General features: G+C 33.9%; 1 protein-coding gene across 1 annotated transcript; it reads left to right on the forward strand.

The window, feature by feature from the left end:
* The first annotated feature begins 3,774 nt into the window (after positions 1-3,774).
* On the forward strand, positions 3,775-10,714 carry LOC147392931 (plasma membrane ATPase 4-like). The gene is made up of 16 exons (XM_086457181.1): positions 3,775-4,050; positions 5,604-5,723; positions 5,825-6,061; positions 6,154-6,915; positions 7,009-7,131; positions 7,228-7,332; positions 7,424-7,568; positions 7,661-7,825; positions 7,920-8,158; positions 8,257-8,289; positions 8,400-8,481; positions 8,605-8,765; positions 8,861-9,034; positions 9,747-9,929; positions 10,033-10,214; positions 10,356-10,714. The coding sequence occupies exons 1-16, from the start codon at positions 3,994-3,996 to the stop codon at positions 10,450-10,452; spliced, it is 2,865 nt and encodes a 954-aa protein (XP_086313307.1). The 5' UTR covers positions 3,775-3,993; the 3' UTR covers positions 10,453-10,714.
* The last annotated feature ends 12,251 nt before the right edge of the window (positions 10,715-22,965 follow it).

The raw sequence follows: 22,965 nt of genomic DNA on the forward strand, positions 1-22,965 counted from the left end.
TTATTTACATTTTGCTTTATAAGAGAAGACTTTATGTTGCAAAGTTTTAAGTGGTGGAGGTTAGAAATAGACAAGAGAAGGGTAGTTGTTGATTAATGGTCCTATATTGAAGGTTCAAACCTTCATCTCACAATGGTCCTTATCTTTGAATCATTCTTTTTCTTATACAAAACAACTTTCATTTGATGGATCCATTTGTAAGTTGTCCTAAATTTTTTTTAGCTATTCTTGAATTCTAATTAAGATTGTCGATGAATCGAATTTGGGTCGATATCAATATGGAAATCCAATTACTTTAAAGGATATAACTCTTATGCCACAAATAATTTAAAATGGTTGGAATGGAATGAATCTTATTAGATATTTATTGCCTTACTAATTAATACTTTTTAAATTAAAAAAAAAGTATTATTTAGATTTAAAACTGTCTATTTATACACATATAAAATGATATAATATCTCTATCTTCTAAAATCCTTTTGAAAAGTTAAAAAAAAAAAAAAAATACAATGACAAGAGCCCATGACTTTAAGTAGTCTTTACTCTATAGTTAGGTTTGTCGATGAATCCGACAATTTTGAATCTTGATGTTGTGGTTTGTGGAGCTTAATCATAATGAGGTATTATTATTATTATTTTTATAATTGGGGATCCTTGTAAACAACAGTCTTGGCTTGTATTTGGGCTTTGCCCGGTACATAGACCATGGTCTTATCCAAGGACTAGTCCCATGGCACGTGCAACGCCCACACATCACATGTACCAAGTAAGTGAGGATGCACCCTCGTGGGTGGCTCTTGAGGAATTAGTGCTCACATTGGGTATTGAGTTTACGACCTACGGGTCTTAATCGCTTATCGGTTTGAAATTGCCATTGAGTCAACTGAGGTACTATTGATGATTGGTACTATGTAAAAAGTTAGTTATGTTTTCCTCAAAGTATGCATATCTATTTTCAATGAAAGTGTAATCTGTAACTACGAATATTCTCTTAGTGGAATCAATGTGATCCATGGACGTACCTCAATCTTGAAGAAACCTTATAAAAATCTCCGTGTTTTATATGTTTGCATCTTGTTTTACTTTTCTTCTTTATTTATTATTCTTGAATCAATTTCTTTACACTTGATTCTAAAAAATATGTAAAAAAACATACAAATTATATTATTCATTTTATTTAAATATATGAAAATTATTTTTATTTTGTACATCAAATCCAATGTCAACTCAATCCGATTTTTATCAGATTAGATTGGCATCCTAATATTAAGATCCCATATAAACCCTGATTGGATCTTTTACTCGGATGGATACCACAAATTGGATGAAGCCCATTTTTTATTTTTTATTTTTTATTTTGAATTTATTCTTTTGGATATGAGTTTTTCCATGAAATCTTAAAGAACTGTGGTATTGGATTGCCAATATTTAACAAAATACCTTTAATCAGGCTTAAAATCTTACTAAGTTAATAAGGAAATTAGTTTTCTACTAAGATTCTACTAAGAATGACATTGGAAAGAGGAAAGACAAATAGAAAAAGAGAGTTATTATTGCCACACCAACTTTGATTAATGCCACATCAATTCCTATAAAAGAATTACACAAAGTAATTGTGGCGTTAGTAAAAGTTGGTGCGGCAATAATAACTCTCATAGAAAAATTTACAACAATTTAATATTATATTGGTGTTGGATATTAAATGTTCAACACCATTGCACAATATAATTATCATTTAAAAAATAAAAAAAATTAAACTTTTTTTTGTAAGTTAGAAAAAGTAGGGTTGGGAGATAATTTTTAAACTTTAGGGAGGAGAATATAAATAAAAGTTGGGTTTGAGTTGGTTAGTAAAAAATCCAACCTGTAAAAAAACTAGATTTTCCTTTCCTATTATATTGATCACAATTATCTTACCGCAGTCTCCGCAGTAAAATAATAAACAAAAAAATCTAATCTTGTTGTAAGGTCTTTCAAATGAATCCAACGGTCAGAAACGAACGAGTCAACCCTCATGTGAGAATGGATCTTCTATTATTAGCCGATAGTTTCGGCCGCCGAGGAGGTATGACTTTTATTTTATGCGGGCCCCACTTCACTAAAGTCAATTCTTACTTACAAACAGCAAAAATGTTACTGTACTCCGTCAAACGGATATTGTAGAGCCGCCGCTCGAGATATGCACTCTTGGATATTCCTCGATGTTTGAGTTGAATCCTTTGTAGGATTACATTGTACGGTAACGACCTTTCCTTGCTAAGGTGTTGTTTGTGAAAGCAATGTCTTCTACAGAAGTACTTTTCGAAAAAAAAAACATTTCTTTTCTAGATTGAATAATGATTTTGTGACACCCCCATCACATAGTAATAGATCATTTGCCTCGGGATACATAAAAAAATATTTATGATTTTACGTATCCCGATGCAAATGATTTATGTTTTTGTGATAGAGGGGGGGGGGGGTATCAGATTATCATGACTCTTTTGGATTATGATTTACTAACTTTTAAGAAGTGTTTTTTTAAAAATAATATGGGTTTAAGTCACACGTTGAAGAGGGCAATAAATAAACTTTGGAAATTAAAACTTAAGACTATTTTGGTAAAAAAAATAAAAATTTAAGGGCTTTTTTATACAAAATCTAATTTCCAAAGTGTATTTATTGCACTTTAATAGGCACACGTCAACAAGACCCAACTAATATAGCATTTTTTAGAATATTTTTAAATGCATTAAAGGGTGTGGACCAGGAGATTGATGAAAAAAATCCAATTATCTAGATAGCATGTACCCAAGAATTTTTTTTTTTGGTCAAATTTGAAGAAATTTTGGAAAAAAAATATCAAAAAATGACTTGAAAAAATGACAATTAATTGAAAAAAAATTGACGATGTATTAAAAAAGTGCTAATTAATTAGAAAAATGGTCAATTATTTGATAAAATAATCATTTTTTTTGTTATAATCGACGATTTATTTTCTTCCCTCTGCTCAATATATTTTGGTCCATTACTTTGTTCATAATTTTCTCAAATATTTTCAAATTTTTTTTATGCACAAATTCATCCAAATTAATCAACTGTCCTCCCATCGAACAATGACAGAATTCAAACTTAGTTCCTATCATCCTAAGGGTACACTATAAGAGAAATCCTGATCATTGGATATTTTGAAATGGGTCCGACTCCACTTAGGTTCATTTCGATTCTTTACATATGTAAACACGACTTCTTAGATATTTACCAACCATTAATTTAGAACTCCAAAAGTGCTTTAAAAAAAAAAAAAAGTATCCAAAGGTGTTCCCAAACACTATCTAGCTCTTCTCTTTAAGATAACTTCTAAAAAGCAATTCTCATTCAGCATTTGAGCATTTAAGGTTAAAAAACATCTTGACTTATCAAAATGAACCATTTTGATACAAAAATGTGGAATCTATGTCACAATTGCAACTTTGACCAAAACATTCAACGGTTGATCAGTCAGTAGTAGTTGAAGTACAATAGTAATAAAAACATGTTATAATTTTCACATTAAAGAAGAAGCCAATCAGTCCTTCTCCATTGACTTAATTAGTTTTGAAATGGGACCCATAATAAATAAACACCGTATATGGGACGGCGTGGGAGCAGGGAAGGTTCTTACTCCAAAGGCACGAGCGACTGACACGTCATCAATTAAAAATAAAAAGATGAAGAAGCATATATGCGAGAGAGTCGAGTGGAGCCCACATATTTGGTGGGGGAAGGGACTTCTGGTATATAAAGATGGGGTTACTGAGGCGATGTGGGATGAGAAGAAGAGAAGGAGAACGAGAGTCGATTTAAGTTTTGGTTTATTTGGGTTTTTGAGGAAATAGAGAAAGTTAATGGGACTGTAATACATCTCTCTTCTTTCTCTGTTTCGAGTTCTTCGATCTGGATTCTTGGGTTTTTTAGGGTTTCTATTGATTTTGATTTTGTGTGAGAGAGGAGGATTGATTCTCTGCTGTTAAGATGGCAGGAGATAAGGGGTATAATCTGGAGGAGATTAAGAATGAATCTGTCGATCTGGTAATCTATTTCTTCTTTGTTTTTTGTTTTTGTGGAATTTCGATTATAATGGATGAGTTCTGTTAGTTTCTGAAGCTCTGTTTTCCTGGTTTTTGGAGGTTTTTTTTTTTAAATATATAAGTGGTAATGAGATTTATATGAGAAAAGTTTGTTTGTGGAGTTTGATTCTGGTTGATTTCTTTTGGAAAAGTTATGTAGAGTTGGAGATTTTTCTTTGTTTTTAATTTGATTTGTAGTTTGAGATGATCTGGAGATTGGATGCGTTCTTTTGGTTTCTGTTGTTCTTTTTAATGGCGCATTCGTTTGTTTATTTTAATTTTCAATGTTTGTCTGTAAGATCTCTCTGTTTCTCTCTCAAAGTTTTTAAGCTTTTTTTTACAATTAAAAATAAAAAGTTTCAAGCTTTTGTGATTTGGAGTCTGAAAATGATCTGTACTGGCCGAAAGATCTCGTTTTCTTCTCTTCCTCTCTGAAAATTCTCTTTTTTTTCGATGATTTTGGTCTTGATTTCAAACAGAATCTCTTAATTTTCTTTCCTCTTACGTCCTATCTTCCTTTCTCGATCTCATTTCTTCCTTTTCGAGAAATTTCTCTCTCTCTACATCTGTTCTAGTGTCGGTGATCTTCTCCAGAGACGACGAACTTCCCGTGATTTTCGGTTTTTCTTCTTTAATTCAATCTGTTAAGGATTATCTCTGCAATCATCCATTTTTCTTAGTGAGAGAGAGAGAGAGAGAGAGCGAGATTTTTCATTAAAGGCCCCCAAACAAGTGTTTATTTTTCTAATTGGAAGTCGTACAGTCAGCCAAGGATCTACATCGTCCCAAGATCCAGACCATTAGATCCAACAACAAGATGGTTTGGATTGTTGGACGATGGTACGACCCAACTTTCAGTCTTTTTTATTTTTCTTTATTGGTTCATCCATCTCTGATCTCTGGTTCTTCGTTCCGAGTTCCCTCTCTGATCGGGGAATTTGAGTACTTCCGTGGTACCTTTTCCAAGTACTTTGTTTGTACGTCCTCTTTTCCTCGAGATTCTTTTCAGAACAGATCACGAGGCCATGGACGTGACACTTAAGTTTAATATTATTTAATGGGTCTTATTTTTAGGAATTCTCCATAGTTTTTGTACCATCGATGTTCCTCGAGATTCACAAAGCAATTCACCTGGATGTCCTGTAGTTCCCTTTGGGTTTTCTTAATGGATGGCCTACTAATAAATTAAAATAGCATTGTTTCCTAATAATTAAAAAAAAAAAAAAATTTGCATCAGAAATTCAGAATTGTGTGTGTGTGTTTTTTTTTTCTCTGGTTTGTTTGGTCAACTGAAATAATTTTTCTGGGTTTAATCGAAAACCAACTAACCAATTTCTCTCACTCTGCGCCGCAGAAGGAAGAAATTAAGGAAATTTCAATTATTTAATTCTGGGTTCTGAATTTCTAATTGAATAATCTGGGCCTTAAGGAGGAACTAATCCTTAAGATGATAGATAACCCATCATGGCTTTTTGAAAGTTTCTCTTTAGTTGACTCTTATTTCGATGGTTGCAGGAAAGAATTCCTATAGAGGAAGTCTTCGAGCAGCTGAAATGCTCCAAGGAAGGTCTGTCATCAGACGAAGGAGCCAACAGGCTTCAGATCTTTGGACCCAACAAGCTCGAAGAGAAAAAGGTCTGTTCTTTAAGTTATAATCAACAGTTTTCAATTTCAACTGTTTGTTGTTGTTGTTGATGTATGCTAATTTTTAATATCTTGAAAAAAAAAAAAAACAGGAGAGCAAAATTCTCAAGTTTTTGGGTTTTATGTGGAATCCATTGTCATGGGTCATGGAAGCTGCTGCTGTGATGGCCATTGCCTTAGCAAATGGAAATGGGAAGCCCCCAGATTGGCAGGACTTTGTTGGAATTGTTGTCTTGTTGGTGATCAACTCCACTATCAGTTTTATTGAAGAAAACAATGCTGGTAATGCTGCAGCAGCTCTGATGGCTGGTCTTGCTCCCAAAACTAAGGTAAAACAAAAAATAAAAATTGTAATAAACTTGGACAAATAGTCCATTTGAAGTTCATATTAATTTAGATTGTAATAATGGTGTACATATAGGTGCTTAGAGATGGCCGATGGAGTGAACAAGATGCATCGATTCTGGTTCCAGGAGACATAATTAGCATTAAATTGGGAGATATTGTCCCTGCTGATGCCCGTCTTCTTGAGGGTGATCCTCTGAAGATCGATCAATCTGCCTTGACTGGAGAATCCCTCCCTGTCACGAAGAACCCCTCAGATGAAGTGTTCTCTGGTTCAACTTGCAAACAAGGTGAGATTGAAGCCGTTGTCATTGCTACTGGTGTCCACACCTTCTTTGGGAAGGCGGCACATCTGGTGGACAGCACAAACCAAGTTGGACATTTCCAGCAAGTCCTGACCGCAATTGGGAATTTCTGTATTTGTTCAATAGCAATTGGAATGGTCATTGAGATTATCGTCATGTACCCAATTCAGCGTCGCAAGTATAGGGATGGAATTGATAATCTTTTGGTTCTCTTGATTGGAGGAATTCCCATTGCTATGCCGACTGTTTTGTCTGTGACTATGGCTATTGGGTCTCATAGACTCTCTGAACAAGGTGCCATCACCAAGAGAATGACTGCCATAGAAGAGATGGCTGGCATGGATGTGCTCTGTAGTGACAAGACAGGGACACTGACCCTTAACAAACTAAGTATCGATAAAAATCTAATTGAGGTTTTTGCAAAGGGTGTCGACAAGGAGCATGTGATCCTGCTCGCTGCAAGAGCATCGAGGACTGAAAATCAGGATGCCATTGATGCTGCCATGGTTGGAATGCTTGCCGATCCAAAGGAGGTATATCTTGACTCAAATTTACTTCTTTCTTAATGTCAAAAAATATATCCAAAAACAAACTCACATGTTGGTATGTGCTGTTTATTTGTGAAGGCAAGAGCTGGTATTAGAGAGGTTCATTTTCTCCCATTCAACCCAGTTGACAAGAGGACTGCCCTTACCTATGTTGAAGCTGACGGTAGCTGGCATCGGGCTAGCAAAGGTGCTCCTGAGCAGGTATATTACATTTACATGTTCATTTGTTTCCTCTTTTAATTCACTTGTTTTAATTATTGTGGTAATTCACTTGTTTTAATTGATCTCTGGAAACAGATATTGACCCTCTGCAACTGCAAGGACGATGTGAGAAACAAGGTTCATTCTGTGATTGAAAAGTTTGCCGAGCGTGGGCTTCGTTCCTTGGGTGTAGCAAGACAGGTTTTCGATTGGAACTTTTTTGCTAAATTATCTCCGTATTGGTATTTCTGAAAATGTTTCATATTTTGTGCAATTTGCGTTATGTTTGCAGGAAGTGCCAGAGAGAACAAAAGAAAGTTCAGGGGGACCATGGCAATTTGTTGGTCTATTGCCTCTCTTTGATCCTCCAAGGCATGACAGTGCCGAAACCATCCGCAGGGCTCTCAACCTTGGTGTGAATGTCAAGATGATTACAGGTAATTTGGGTCTTTATTCTCCCAATAGTCGTAATTTCATTCCTTCATTGATTGCTTGTTTTCCTCATATGATGGGTGCTTTGAATCTTCAGGAGATCAACTTGCCATCGCCAAGGAGACTGGCCGAAGGCTTGGAATGGGAACAAACATGTACCCTTCTTCTACATTGCTTGGCCAAGACAAGGATGCATCCATCGCGGCTCTCCCCGTAGACGAGTTGATTGAGAAGGCTGATGGGTTTGCAGGAGTCTTTCCTGGTATACCCACCACCTTGTACTGCAGACCCTTTCCTTAGCTGATTTAATTGTAAATTAGTTTTATTCTAAAACATATTTTATCTTGGTGAAATAGAACATAAATATGAAATTGTCAAGAAGTTGCAAGAGAGGAAGCATATATGTGGAATGACCGGAGATGGTGTGAATGATGCCCCTGCTTTGAAAAAGGCAGACATTGGAATTGCTGTCGCTGATGCTACCGATGCTGCTAGAGGCGCTTCTGACATTGTCCTCACAGAACCTGGGTTGAGCGTTATTATCAGTGCGGTGCTTACTAGCAGAGCTATTTTCCAAAGGATGAAGAACTACACTGTCAGTTCTTTCATATCCATTTCTCTTCACAGTTCCTCAATTTTCTAGTTTTACGCAATAATTCCTCACTCACTCTTGTTGCTCCTTTTCTTTTGCAGATATATGCTGTCTCAATCACAATCCGTATTGTTGTAAGTATACTTCAATGGAAATTAGAGGTTTTAAGTCATGAAATTTAGTTATTATATTGGTTGTGGTTATTGAATGGTTTGTTTTGTTCTCTTTGTTCACCATTTTGTAGTTTGGCTTCATGCTTATTGCTCTTATATGGAAGTTTGACTTCTCTCCCTTCATGGTTTTGATCATTGCAATCCTAAATGATGGTGAGATTTTATCCTATAAACTTATTTTGTTTTTTAATTGATTCTCTGTTATTGCACTTGGGTTTCGTTCCATTCTTCATAACAATGCTGTGAATCTGATTCCATGCACAATTATATCTCTAGGAACGATCATGACAATATCAAAAGATCGAGTAAAGCCATCTCCGATGCCTGACAGCTGGAAACTGAAAGAGATCTTCGCAACTGGAGTGGTGCTTGGTGGTTACCTTGGAATTATGACAGTCGTATTCTTTTGGGCAATGAAGAAATCTGATTTCTTCTCGGTAGGGATTATAAATTTCGTTGCCTTGCAAAATGTGTAACCGATGCTATGGTGTGTCTAATCTATTTAATTTCGGTGGTTGTTTTGGTTATGTAGGATACATTCCATGTTAAATCATTGAAGAATAGTAACGATGAAATGATGGCAGCCTTATACCTGCAAGTGAGCATTGTGAGCCAAGCCCTCATTTTTGTTACACGGTCTCGCGGCTGGTCTTTTACCGAACGTCCTGGACTTCTCTTAGTCAGCGCTTTCATAGCTGCTCAATTGGTAAGAACGATTGATCTTTCCCTTTATTTTTTTGTCCCTACTCTTCAATAACTCACTATATTCAAACACAATCCATTCCATGGTGGGCTAAGCATGTGCACTTCTGACTCAGACATTCTCAAAGACATTTAGAGCATATTCAACCCAAAACCTTTATTTTATTCCTTCTTTTATTCAAAGTCTACACTGTAGTTGTTAGAGTATATATTTCTTTTGGATAATTGATGCCCACTTGCCCACCATTTTTTAATTTTTAATTTTATTTTATTGAGATGCAGATATTTATGACTTCTTCAACTAAGTGGGGTCATCAAATATCCATCAGATTTGATTGTATTTTTTTCATAATCGTCCTGCCTGGTTCCATTGTATGATGGTCCACATGATCTACATGCCCACCAGACATATTGATGTATAGGGTTTGGTCAACTCTAAACCCAAACAAGCTGCAACGTAAATAATTACAAAATTTCTGTTGGAACCTGTTATTGTTGGCTTGATTTGCATCCCACATTAGATATACTAAACCATCTTAGGAAGTAAAGACATGAACATCTGTTTTAATTGAACTAGGCTATATGTCTCACCAACCTTTAAGGTTGGTTATGCTTCTGACTTGATCGGTTCAAGATGTCAAATTATGCTATTTCTCTAGAAAAAAATAGGAAATACATGTTCTAATACATGATATTAATTACTTCAATACTCTTAGGTTGCTACCGTGATAGCTGTGTATGCCAACTGGGGTTTTGCTAAGATCAAGGGAATTGGTTGGGGATGGGCCGGAGTCATCTGGCTTTACAGTATCGTAACCTATATTCCGCTTGACGTTCTCAAATTCTTCATTCGCTACATCTTAAGTGGAAAAGCTTGGGATACTCTACTAGAAAATAAGGTATTTTTTGTTTGTTTGATCTCTCTTCCGAAGGAGCTACCATTATCAATATTTAATCTGTCAGTCGGGTCATTTAATTGTGTTGTGTTCTTTACAAAAACAGACTGCCTTCACCACTAAGAAAGATTATGGAAAAGAGGAAAGAGAAGCACAATGGGCCCTTGCACAGAGGACTCTACATGGTCTTCAACCCCCTGAAACTGGTAACATCTTCTCTGACAAGAGTAGTTACAGGGAACTTTCCGAGATTGCTGAGCAAGCAAAGAGGCGAGCTGAGGTTGCAAGGTATAGAATTCTATACATATAGCTTCATTGCCTCATTTAATTTTCTTTTGTTAACTTTATAAACTAACTACGATATAAAACAGCATCTTAGTGTTGGGATGAATATAGATTAACGGGTAGTTTGATTTTTATTGGTTGTAGGCTTCGAGAGCTGCTCACACTCAAGGGGCACGTAGAATCGGTGGTGAAGCTGAAAGGTCTAGACATAGATACAATTCAGCAGCATTATACTGTTTAATGATCTCGAAAATAAACATTGCGAGAGAAAGTGTAGCCGAGGTTCCACCAAAATACAGAACCAAGAAGAGAAGGAAGGAAGGCCACACTAGTAGGAGAATCCTTTCTTGAAAGTGAGGTGTTTCCATGCTATAATTCATCACCAGTCTTGCTTTCTTTCCTATCTATTATAAGCAAAGAGGAAAGAACTGTGTCTGTTTTTTTTTTTTTTCTTTTACTTCTGATGTAAGATCCAAAATAACATTACTGCCCAAAGTTTTTCCCTTCTTTGTCTTTGCCCCTTCTCATGTGCCTTGTGTTCTTTGTTTATTTATGGATTCTCAATGGTAACACCTCATAAAATTATGAAGGAAATTGAAACTGTCATAATTGTGGAGACTGAGTTTTCTTAATCTTTTTCAATAAATTTTTTAATTTGAATCTCATCGTCATTCGAATAAGAAATGATTTTCTTTTGATTGCCATGGCGTGTTTTATGAAGATAGTGAAAAATTTCTAACATAGAAGCAGAAAATTGATAGGAATTCGAATTATAGAATTTCATGGCATTAATCCCCCACTATAAGAAAATAGTTTTTTTTTATAGTTTTCTCCATTTGATTGTCTGATCCCACAGTAAGAAAACAGATTTTGTGTTGTTTTCTCTGTCCCCGACATCATACCAAAAGATCAAAATTTTCAAAATGGATCGCTAGAAGATGGAAACTAAAGATGAAGAATTAATAAGCCCACGTTCGTTTGGGCTTTACTTACTTTTTTCCCTTTAATAAAACGCACCGGTAATGTGTGTTAAAATGGAGCCGTAATTTAGGTGTTCAGCTGTAAACGGCTCGTTCGAAAAGACATAAATACCCTTCACCTTTAAAACAAAAAATTCAGACTCCTAAAAGCAATCTGGTTAATTTGTCCGAATCCAACATCTAGAAGCTGTCAAATAAACATCAATTTCAGGTTTTTTTTTACAAAGCTCTATACTTTTTCAATTTTTGTAATGAACGACTGCCGATAGTCCCCAGGCTTTGGGCTTCTACTTCTCCCAGACACAAAATCCTGAAGTTAGAGTTGCAAGTTATAATGAACATACCCTAAATTTCTTAATACTTTTTCAACTTTTGTAACGAACGATTGCCTCCATGCTTTGGACTTCTGCTTCTCCTAGACACAGAATCTTGAAGTTGGAGTTGCAAGTTGTAGTGAACATACCTTAAATTTCTCAATTCTATTTCAACTTCTATAATGAATGACTGCCTCCAGGCTTTAGGCTTCTGCTTCTCCCAACATAGAATCCTGAAGTTAGAGCTGCAAGTTGTAATGAACATACCCTAAATTATCAAACATTTCTAGCAAAAGAAACAAATACTCAACTTTGAAAGAATTTATTAACAACATATTTCGTTTAGTAGGGAATAATTGCATCGATATCTCAATTTCAATTAAAACATGTGTTTTCATTCACATTTCATGTTCTGAGAAATATTTACCATCCAAAAAGAGGAACAAACAAAATCTTTGTATAAAGAAATGTGTTGAGAAACATCAAGAGGTATGAAACCTTCAAAGAGTGTGCTTTTTAAAATCTATGGACTCTTCCAAATACATATGCCATATTTACTTTCTTGGACATTGCAAATATTGGAGTTAATTTTTACTAGGATTTAGTAGTCTCAACTCTTAAACATAGTTTTTTAAACTCATTGAGTCAACTTGAAACTCGACCAAGTTAATCCCCTCCCCCCCCTTCCAACTCAATGGAACAAACTCCCTGAGTTGACTGGCAAATCTTCTCATTAAATTGCCGAGTCAGCTTGAAAATGCACCAGGTTGGGTTAGAAACTTGACCAAAACTATATATATATATATATTATATGGGTCTCGTTCGCCACCCTAAGCTTTACCCTACACTTTAACAAACGTGTTTTGTCTTACATGGGCTAGAAGTTTTGGAATAGGCTGATTTTTGGTGAGGATGATTTCTATGGTGAGGAGATCATTCTCACCAAAAATCAGCCAATTTCAAAACTTCTAACCCCATAAAAAATGGTTTACAAAAAATGGACGGTCCACGATTTTTCAACTTGTAAACAAGGGGCTAAAAAATTTGGAATGGGCTGATTTTTGGTGAGGATGATCTTCTAATCATAAATATCATCCTCACCAAAAATCAGCCCATTCCAAAACTTCTAATCCATGTAGGACAAAACACGTTTGTTAAAGTTTAGGGTAAAGCTTAGGGTGTTGAACATTTCCATATATATATAAAAATTGATATTCAAGTCCACTCACGAGTTTTTGAGTTGACTCAACTCGATAGACATATGAGTCTTTGAAAACTATGGTGTTAAATAAAATTTTGGGACATTTTCAGGAGTATTAATAGTTGCTTGGTAATGATCTGAGTGGAGCTTCTCTTTCTACATTAGCTTTGATATATCAAGTTGTACAGGGCCCATAGCATCTAATTTATCAAAAGGGCCTGGCCTTCTGGGTCTCTTTTTAGGCCCATTCCATCGTACCTAGAAATTCGATTTTTGGGTTTTTTTCTTTGATCCCAACGAGGAAATTTATCTGCACTTTCTTAAGCACTCTCAGGGCCTAGGCCATACATTTATCTGGGCTTTATTTTTTTGGAATCTATTATATCATCTAAAAAAATCTTGTGATGGAAAACAAATAATTACAGGCAAATAAAATGTAAAAAAGGTAAAAAAAATTTTAAGAAAGCAAGTGAAAATAATGAAAAAATGAATTAAAAATAAGACATATAATGATCTATATAACTGACATCTTGATTTACATGATATTAGGTAGAAACCATGCTTGTAAGCGGGGTTGGAGTCGGAATTTTTTATTTTTTATTTTTGGGGATGGGTTTTGGGGACTGAAACTATAGTTAACGGTAAAGTTGAAGAGTTTGAAAATGATAGTTGTGGGGGAGAAAATTCAAGGTTTTTGTTAGAGGTTGATAAGGGCATTTAAATCATCTCTCATTATTCTATGAGATAAGGCCTTAGTCAAGGGGCCGGCCAATACCATCACTTTAAAAACATAGGGTATCTCAAATATTCACTGAAATCCCTACATGTCCCCCCCTTGAGTTCAGTTTTCTCCAATAGATTAATGCAAAATGACCTTATTATCCTCATTTTCAATCAGAAACCATATGCTCTTTGTTTTCTCTTTCCAAAATTGTTATATTTTTTACTCAAGTTGTCAAACTTAACCTTCAAATCTAAAGAACAAGGTATGATTTTTGAAATAGAAGATGATGCAATTTTTTTTTTATATATAAAATTCTAGGATTTTCTGCAAGGAATTAACATGGTCAAACATGGGTCAAGATAACACGGTCAAAGGGGGCAAGTCAAACATGGGTCTATCAATTAATCATGAAAATAAGAGAGGGGGGGGGGGGGGGGGGGGGGGATCACCGAAAAAAGCCTAAAGACTATCATATAACATGAATATGGATTATAGTAAAATGACTCTCATGGAATCAGTTAACATAGAAACATCTTTATCAAATCACGTAAATCTTGATGTAATTTATTACTATTTTAAATTTCTTCTTGTAACGTTGATTGAAGTTGAGATCGATAGCGGATTTTTGCATCCACATATATACTAATAAAGCAATGCATACAAAAGTTTTCGCATCCATAGAGATAGAGATACAGAATGACATATAAGTTACAATGCTTGCATATCCAGTATTTTGGTCTTGAACAATTATTCCAATAATTACATATGATAGCAATACGCCTTTGACAAGTGTCGACATGTGCATGTTATGAGTAAGTCCACTTCAGAATCTTTACAAATTTGCATGGAACAAAGAAAAAGACATTAAAAGGCTTCTACCATGTTTGATGAGCATTTGAGGAAATGATGAGAGTGAGTTGAAATTAAAAATAAAAACAAATCAAATAACTATTTATAAATGAAAATAATGAAAATAATCATCCAACACATTCCTACCACAAGCCCAATCCAAATAATTTTTTTGAAAAACAGAGAGAAGTTGCACACACACACACACACACACACAGAACCCAATATTTGTTGAATGGGTTAGACCATGGTTTGACCCTGATTCAATTCGATTGGACCGATATGAGCTTATTATAAGCTTAAAAATATGTACACATTTATATATATTCATAAAATTCTGAGGGGGTGAGGGGGTGGTGCGTGTGACCGAGGGATTAGTCTCACCTGAAGGGTAGGGATACTCACGATAAACAAATATTTATAAAAGATTCAAAAAATAATACTAAAAAAAAATTAGGGGTAACAATGGGTCAGGTTATGTCGTGTTAAGGCATGGGTATTATGAAAATTTACCCAATTCAAACCTTACCCATTTAATAATCGTGTATAAAACTAAAACTTGAACCAAACACATTTATTAAATAGGTAACCTAATTTGATCTATATAGTCTGTTTGGTAAAATTATAATCTTAAGAGAAAAAATTAAGTTTCATTTTCACCACAAAAAACATTTTTTTTTTCAAATTTATCAAAAAAGTAATAAATCGACAGTCTGATTGTCGGTTTTCAAAAACAGGTGGTTGGTCTATCGATTTCCAATGTTTAATTTTTAAAATGACCAAACTAACCCTTTGACCATGAAAATTGGCAATTTGACCACCTGTTTTTATACCGACATCCTCCCCAACGGCCAATCACCTATTTTTAATGAAAACTAGCGTTCCAACCATTGATTTTCGTTCTTTACATAGTGGTTAGTGGTCCCCCACTCACTCACTCTCGTTTCGACCAAAGGTCACGTTCTCACGCATTCATTCTCATTTCGATAAAAGCAGGTAGGAAATTCTTATGTTTTTAATTTTGTTATATTCTTATAAATTTGTTTAAATTATTAATTATTTAATAATTATAAAATAGTATATTATATTTCTAATACTTTTTCCTTATTTTTAGGAAAAATTATGAAAAAAATATATATATTATCGTTATAACTATTAAAAATAATGATTTGTATGTATTAGATACATTTTGTTAATATAATGTTATAATTATCAATATTATTTGTAAGTATTAATATAAAAAATAATAAAAATATTAAAATAATAATAATTATTATTAATATTATTTATTTTTCACTATTATTTTTAAGTATTAATTACAATTTTTTTAAAAAAATATTATAGTAATAATTACTAAAAATAATAATTTTTAGTATTACAAGTAAACAAATTTTTTAGGATTACATTACAAATAAATATAATAAAATAAAATAAAAAATTAATATATTAATTTATAAGTAAGGAAAATTATTTTAAAAAATGTAATATATTAACTAGGAATTATATACTGATTTTATTAAAAAAAAAAGTAACAATAATAATTTTTAGGAATAATACTAATAATAATATTAAAAACTTAATAATAATTGAAGGTTTTTTTAGAAGAAGAATTATTATTCTTATTGTTTCAAGAGAAATGATTACAAGATAAATAGTAGAAAAATTACTAAAACAAATCAAATCAAATCAAATCAGCAAATCTCTAGGCTAGAAAATAGAAATTACTAAATTCTGAAATAGTAATTTTAGATTCAAAAATAGAATTTTCTTATTTACTCCCTAGAAATCCGACACCCCCCTCAAGTTGGAGCATAGATATCTATCATGTCCAACTTGCTTACAAAGAGCTCAAAACTAGGTTTGAAAAGTCTTTTGGTGAAGATATCGACTATTTGTTGAGTAGTCGGAACAAAATGCATACAAACAGTTCCACTATCAATCTTCTCTTTTATAAAGTGTCTGTCAATCTCTACATGTTTCGTGCGATCATATTGAATTGGATTTTGAACAATACTTATGGCAATTTTGTTGTCACAATACAACTTCATTGGCATGTTCACTAGCATCCGCAGCTCTTCAAGAATTTCTCCTCAACCATAGCATCTCACAAACTCCCTTAGCCATAGTCCTATATTCTGCCTCGGCATTGCTCCTTGCAACCACATTCTATTTCTTACCTTGCCATGTGACCATATTTCCCCAAACATAAGTGCAGTATCTTGACGTGGATCTCTTGTCAATAACGAAGCCTGCCCAATCTGTATCAGTGTATGCTTCTATGTTCTGTTGTGTAGTCTTTTGGAAAAGTAAACCCTTGCATGGTGTGTTTTTCAAGTATTTGAGAATCCGATAAACTGTTTCAAGACGTTTTTCGTATGGTGAGTGCATAAACTAACTTACCAAACTCACAACAAAAGTAATATCGGGTCGTGTATGTGATAAGTAAATTAACTTTCCCACAAACTTTTGATACTGAATTGTATTCACTGGATCACCTTTCTTGTCATCTCCAAGTCGCTGATTTGGATCGATTGAAGTGTCTGCTAGTCTACAACCGCTCATCCCAGTCTTTTTAAGGAGGTCCAGGACATATTTTCGTTTGGAAACAACAATCCCTTTTTTCGACTGAGCAACTTCTATTCTAAGGAAATACCTCAGGGACCCTTAGTCCTTGATCTCAAATGTTGATGAGAGGGAAGTCTTCAATCGGTTCATCTCTAGTGAGAATTATATCGTTTACATACACAATTAGTATCGCTATCTTCCCATCTTGCGAATGTCTTATAAACATCGTATGATCACCTTGTCCTTGAGTATACCCCCGACTTTTAACAAACTGAGTGAATTTCTCAAACTAGGCTCTTGGTAACTGTTTTAACCTATATAAGAACTTTTTCAGTTTACACACATTTGCGCTAAACTTTTCACCAAACCTTGGAGGTGCATCCATGTACACTTCTTCCTTCAGGTCTCCATTGAGGAATATATTTTTTACGTCCAACTGTTATAGAGGCCAGTCATGATTAGCTGTAAGTGACAAAAGAACTCTCATAGAGTTTAGCTTTGCAATTGGGCCGAATGTCTCCTAGTAATCAATGTCATAGGTTTGAGTGAATCCCTTAGCAACCAATCAAGCTTTATACTATTCTAGAGAGCCATTAGATTTATACTGGACTGTAAACACTCATTTGTACCTTACAATTGTCTTTCCTCTTAGTAGGTCAACTAATTCGCACATGCCATTTTTTCAAGAGCTTTCATATCCTCGAATACGACCTCCTTCCACTCAGGAACTTTCAGAGCATCCTGCATAGTATTACGAATCTTCATACAAGACAATTGTAAGGTAAAAGCACGAAAAACAGGTGAGAGATTTTCATATGACACATAATTGGACAATCGATGTTGGGTGCAAGACCTCACACCCTTATAAATAACAATAGGAAGTTTAAAATCATCGACTTCAGGATTGGAACCAGATTCGGGTTCAGAACTAGAGGATTCAGAACTCGAAGATGAAATGAACTGAACATGAGGTAAAGGCTCAGTGAGGACATTACTTGGAAGGTTTATGGATTTTGAGCAGTGCAAAGAATTGGAAGACATTTTCTTTCGAGTTGTCCTCTGTTGCAAGTAGACAATGTCAAATGGTACCAACTCTTTGGTTGTTTTTCCTATTTTTCCTTTGTTAGTCGTTATAGGGTCATGAACATCATGAGATGGCACTGTAAGAATACCTGCCTTTTCAGTATCTAAAAAACTTGCCTTACTTTCTCCTAATATAATAAAGCTTGGAGTTTCAGGTTGAATAATCAAAGTTGGAGAATGATCAGTTTGGAAAAAAATCATACAAAACAACCGAGTTTTTGTTTTGATTCCCTTTCTGAAGATGAGGCGTGAAATAGGGATGTAATTTAAAAAATGTAACTGTAGACACCCCATTTTTGCATCTGCCTGATTAATCAACTCGTCAACCCGATCGCAATGATTTCCAATGATGGATGTATATTCCATTTCTTTATTTTGTTACTAGATATGTTTCAGAAATCCGGATGAGGTATCTCGAATTGACAAAACCTTAGAAACCACGCTACGCTAGGAAAATACGACTCCAGAAACATAGAAATCATCATCTTGCGGACCCAAAATGAAGTTTCACGGTAAAAATCACTAAAAACTACCAAATTACCAAAATACCCCTAACATCAAAACAACCCTAGAGCCTACATTACGCTTAAGAAAACTCTCTCAAACACATAAAACAACAAATCGAAACTAAATAAATCATTTCACCAATTTTAACAGAATTCGACAAAATTACGAAAATGCCCCTCATAAAGTTCATGACCATTTCACACAAAAAATTTCATAAATGATACAAACTAATATTTTCATTGAATTCCTTACGAAAAATCGATTCTAAAACATCCTAGAACATTAAAAACCGACTTAAAACGTGAAAAGTCCTCTCCGGGGGTAAAACGGTAATTTCACAATTTTCATAATTAAAAATTTCAAAATTAATAAATAAAACATTAAATAATTAAAGTGAAATATTAATGAATTTAATTTAAAAATTGGAACTAAAAAATCGATCAATCGGACTTTCAAGTAAAATTGTTGAGGGTTCGTGGGATATTTTTTTAAGGACCCCTCCATTTTGGGGTCCAAAGAATTAAATATATTTTAGAGGGGGTTCTCCAAAAATTTAAAGTAAATCAAGCAAGACTAAAGTCAAGGTATTAAAGTCAATCAAGTGAGACTAAAGTCAAAATTAAAGTCAATTAAGCAAGACTAAAGTCAAGGTATTAAAGCCAATCAATTAAGACTAAAGTCAAAATATTAAAAGTCAAAATTATAATAGAGTTCTAATTAAATAATAACTCTATCTAATAGAGTTCTAACTAAAAAATAATTCTACCTAAAACAATTCTAATTAAAACACAATTCTACCTAAAATAATTCTAATTAAAACACAATTCTACCTAAAACAATTCTAACTAAAACACAACTCTAATTAAAAGAACTCTAATTAAACACTAACTCTATTCAAATCAACCCTAAAAACATCTATAAATAGAGGTGCTCACACCCTATTTTCATATCAAGTCATAAACCCTAAGAGAAGTAGGTCTAAAAACCCCCTAACCTCCCATAAACCCTAGTTTTGGAACCCCAACTCCTTACCTAACATCCCTCCTTCGATTTTAGCCTAAGAAACGCCTAAAAGCCTTCCAAAAACATCCAAAAATCCGTACAAAACTTGAAGAATTCATATCCGAAATCAAATCCGGAAACAGAACGAAGCAAGGGAGTACGGTATAAGGAGCTATTTTTGTCAGATCTGAGGGAACAAAATCTTTGCTATCGGAAAGGTATAAAAATTTTTTTATTTATTTTTATCTAGATTTTAGCAATGTAATTTACTTGCGAAGTTAGTAGAGACCGGCTTTGGCTGGGCGGGGTTGGTGCTTAACACCTTCCAACCCCGTAACATGGTCCCCGAATTCAGTTTTTTCTGTTCTAGATCAGTTTTTTATCCGCTTAGAGTCATTGATCGGTTCCTAGACCATAATAACTAGGTGGCGACTCCCAAACCTCAAGGGTCAAAAGCGGATCCACGCACCCCGCGGATCGATGGCGCTTTCAGTAACATCCATGGTAACAACATTTTTTCGAAAATGGGTTCAAAACATTTAAACCCCTTTTGAGTGGAAGCATAACCAACAAACACACATTTTTTGGCTCGAGGTTCAAGTTTTCCTCGATTATGATTATGAGTATGAACAAAAGTGGTACAACCAAATATCTTTAGTGGTAAAGAAGATAAAAGCCGATTTGTTGGGTAAAACTTATGAAAAACATCAAAAGGTGTTTTAAAGCTTAAAACCTTATTAGGCGTTCTATTTATGAGATATGTAGCAGTAAGAACGGTTTCACGACAAAGATATTTAGGTACTTGATTGGTAAAAAGCAATGCCCGAGCAACTTTCAATAAGTGTTTGTTTTTTCTTTCAGCCAAATCATTTTACTACGGAGTATCGATATAAGAACTTTGATAAACAATTCCTTTTTCAAAAAAAAATTGGCCCAAAATATTTTTGCAATATTCTCGACCATTATCAGTCTGCAATAGTTGAACATTTTTCTTGAAATTGTGTTTGTACTGATTTTTTCCTTCATCAAATAAATCCAACTTAATCTCGTGTGATCATCAATAAAGGTTACAAACCATCTTTTATCAAAATTCGTAGATGTTCTACAAAGGATATCACTATGAACCACAGTGAATGATGTAGTTGGTTTGTAGGGTTTTGTAGAAAAGGTTGTACGTTGATGTTTAGCAAATTGACAAACTTCACATTGAAGAGAAGATGGACTTTTATTTCGAAATAAATTAGGAAATAAGTATTTAAATACTGAAAACTAGGATGGCCTAACCTATAATGCCATAACATAATATCATTATCTTTGGAAACAAAAATAGAATTTAAGCAAGTACTTAGACATCATCTACTTGAGTTAGGTCCATTATCAAAATAATAGAGTCCATCTTTTTCCTTAGCACTGCCAATCATCATTCCTGTGGTCAATTTGTAGACACCCCATTTTTGCACTCGTCTGATTAATCAACTCGTCAACTTAATCGCAACGATTCCCGATGATAGATGTTTATTCCAATGCTTTATTTTGTTACCAGATATGTTTCAGAAATCCGGATGAGGTATCTCGAACTGACAAAAACTTAGAAACCCCGCTATGTTAGGAAAATATGACCCCAGAAACATAGAAATCATCATTTTGCAGACAAAAAGAAGCTTTATGATAAAAATTATTAAAAAATGATCAAATTATCAAAATACCCCTAACCTTAAAATATCCCTAGAGCCAACGTTACGTTTAGAAAAACTCATTCAAACACATAAAATAACAAATCGAAATCAAATAAATCATTTTACCAATTTTCACAAAATTTGATAAAATTACGAAAATGCCCCTCATAAAGTTCACGACCATTTCACACAAAAAATTTCATAAATGATACAAACCAATATTTCTACTAAATTCCTTACAAAAAATCGATTCTAAAACATCCTGGAACATTGAAAAACGACTTAAAATGCAAAAAATCATCTCCGAGGATAAAACGGTAATTTCATAATTTTTATAATTAAAATTTTCAAAATTTATAAATAAAATATTAAATAATTAAAGTGAAACATTAATGAAATTAATTTAAAATTTTAAACTAAAAAAATCGATCAATTAGGTTCTCAGGTAAAATTGTTAAGGGTTTGCAAGATATTTCTTTAAGGGCCCCTCCATTTGGGGGTCCAAAGAATTAAAGATATAATAGAGGGAGGTTCTCTAAAAAATTAAAGTCAATCAAGAAAGACTAAAGTCAATATATTAAAGTCAATCAAATAAGACTAAAGTCAAAATTAAAGTCAATTAAGGAAGATTAAAGTTAAGATATTAAAGTCAATCAATTAAGACTAAAGTCAAAATTTTAAAGTCAATCAAATAAGACCAAAAGTTAAAACCCTAATAGAGTTCCAATTAAATAATAATTCTATTTAATAGAGTTCTAACTAAAATATAACTCTACCTAAAATAATTCTAATTAAAATACAACTCTACCTAAACACAATTCTAACTAAAATACAACTCTAACTAAAAAAATTATAATCAAACACTAATTCTATCTATATCAACCCTTAAAAAATCTATAAATAGAGGTCCTCACACCTTATTTTCGTATTAAATCATAAACCCTAGGAAAAGTAGGTCAAGAAGCCTCCCCAACCTTCTCAAAACCTTAATTTTGAAGCCCTAACTCCTTACCTAACATCCATACCTTAACTTTAGCTCAAAAAACACCCAAAAACCCTTCCAAAACACCTTCAAATCCATAAGAAAAATTAGAAAACTCACAAATCTAAGAAGAAGATACCTCAACTTGGAGATCAGAAATCAAATCCGGTGACGGGCGAATAGCAAGAAAATACATACGTAGATATTCTTCGTTGGTGTTGAGGGAATCGTTGTAATCGGCAAGGTAACTTTCTTTTATATATTTTTTATTATAATTATTTGTTATTTTTTGTCTATTTTGCAATGTAACCAATTTTTGGAAAGAAGTAGAGACCGGCACTTGCCGGGCGGGGTTGGTGCTTAACACCTTCCAACCCCGTAATGTGATCCCCGGACCCGTATTTTCTTTCGTAGATTAGTTGTCTTTGTGTTTAGAGTCAGTATTCGGTTCTTAGACCGTAATAATTAGGTGGCGACTCCCAAACCTCAAATATCAAAAGCGGATCCGCGCACCCCGCGGATCGAGGGCGCTTTCAGTGGCGACTCCACTGGAAAACATTGAGGATCAAACTTGAAAAATCCCAAGTATGGGATCATTGCTAAAACGACCTGGACTGTTTTTATTTCTAGTTATTAGTTTGCCAGTTTATTTTGTTTTGTTTTTATCCTTCTTTTTTTCATTCAATTATTGATTGTGTTTTTGGATTATGGATATTCTGCTTTTGCATATTATCATTTTTTTTATGGTTCAATTGAAAGTCATTCGGAATGACCCTAAATAATGTGAGATTTCAAAGGACTAGTCTTATTGAGGATGAGATAATAGTTTTTGGACAATGATTTTTTTTACGCACATGAATATATTTCGATT

The sequence above is a fragment of the Akebia trifoliata genome, chromosome 10 (assembly GCF_017979445.1).
Source record: "Akebia trifoliata isolate Shusen 1 chromosome 10, ASM1797944v1, whole genome shotgun sequence".
Taxonomy (NCBI): Eukaryota; Viridiplantae; Streptophyta; class Magnoliopsida; order Ranunculales; family Lardizabalaceae; genus Akebia; species Akebia trifoliata.

Bases quoted from the DNA above. Each gene is read 5' to 3' on its own strand.
- LOC147392931 (XM_086457181.1), top strand. From the start codon at position 3,994: ATGGCAGGAGATAAGGGGTATAATCTGGAGGAGATTAAGAATGAATCT. The intron at 7,569-7,660 runs GTAATTTGGGTC...TTGAATCTTCAG, and splicing joins GAATGTCAAGATGATTACAG to GAGATCAACTTGCCATCGCC. The intron at 8,766-8,860 runs GTAGGGATTATA...TTGGTTATGTAG, and splicing joins AGAAATCTGATTTCTTCTCG to GATACATTCCATGTTAAATC.